Here is a 321-nt window from a genome sequence, read left to right on the forward strand (position 1 = left end):
TTCTTAGAACTACACAGCTGAGAAGAAGTAGAAAACTATATATGTAAAAACACTAATAGAAAAACAAAAGATGATGGTTTCTAATGGCTTGTGATTCCCAATAATCAGTTCTCAGTCCCCTTTACCTTGCTTGAGTTTGAGTGAATTCTGCAGGTACTCGTCTGCTGAGATGGGTTGCCCATCTGCTTCCAATTCTAGGGAAAAATCCCTCAGTGTCCACACAAAATCTGGAAAGAAGCTCACAAAGTCAGCTGAATCCTCAACCTCATTTGCATCAGGTGAAGATTTTGCCCTTATTTTATCTGTCAGCTCTGTCACATA

At 39.6% G+C, this 321-nt stretch overlaps 1 protein-coding gene across 1 annotated transcript in view; it reads right to left on the reverse strand.

The window, feature by feature from the left end:
- Positions 1-125: 125 nt before the first annotated feature.
- LOC102262563 (guanylate-binding protein 1) overlaps positions 126-321 on the reverse strand; it is a gene marked incomplete at its 3' end in the record, with an annotated part of 7313 nt that continues 7117 nt past the window's right edge. Inside the window, exon 5 of the mRNA XM_005864105.2 lies at positions 126-321. This exon is cut by the window's right edge and continues 1 nt beyond it. Coding sequence (XP_005864167.1) covers positions 126-321 — 196 coding nt within the window.

This window comes from Myotis brandtii, unplaced genomic scaffold (assembly GCF_000412655.1).
Source record: "Myotis brandtii unplaced genomic scaffold, ASM41265v1 scaffold1852, whole genome shotgun sequence".
Lineage (NCBI taxonomy): Eukaryota > Metazoa > Chordata > Mammalia > Chiroptera > Vespertilionidae > Myotis > Myotis brandtii.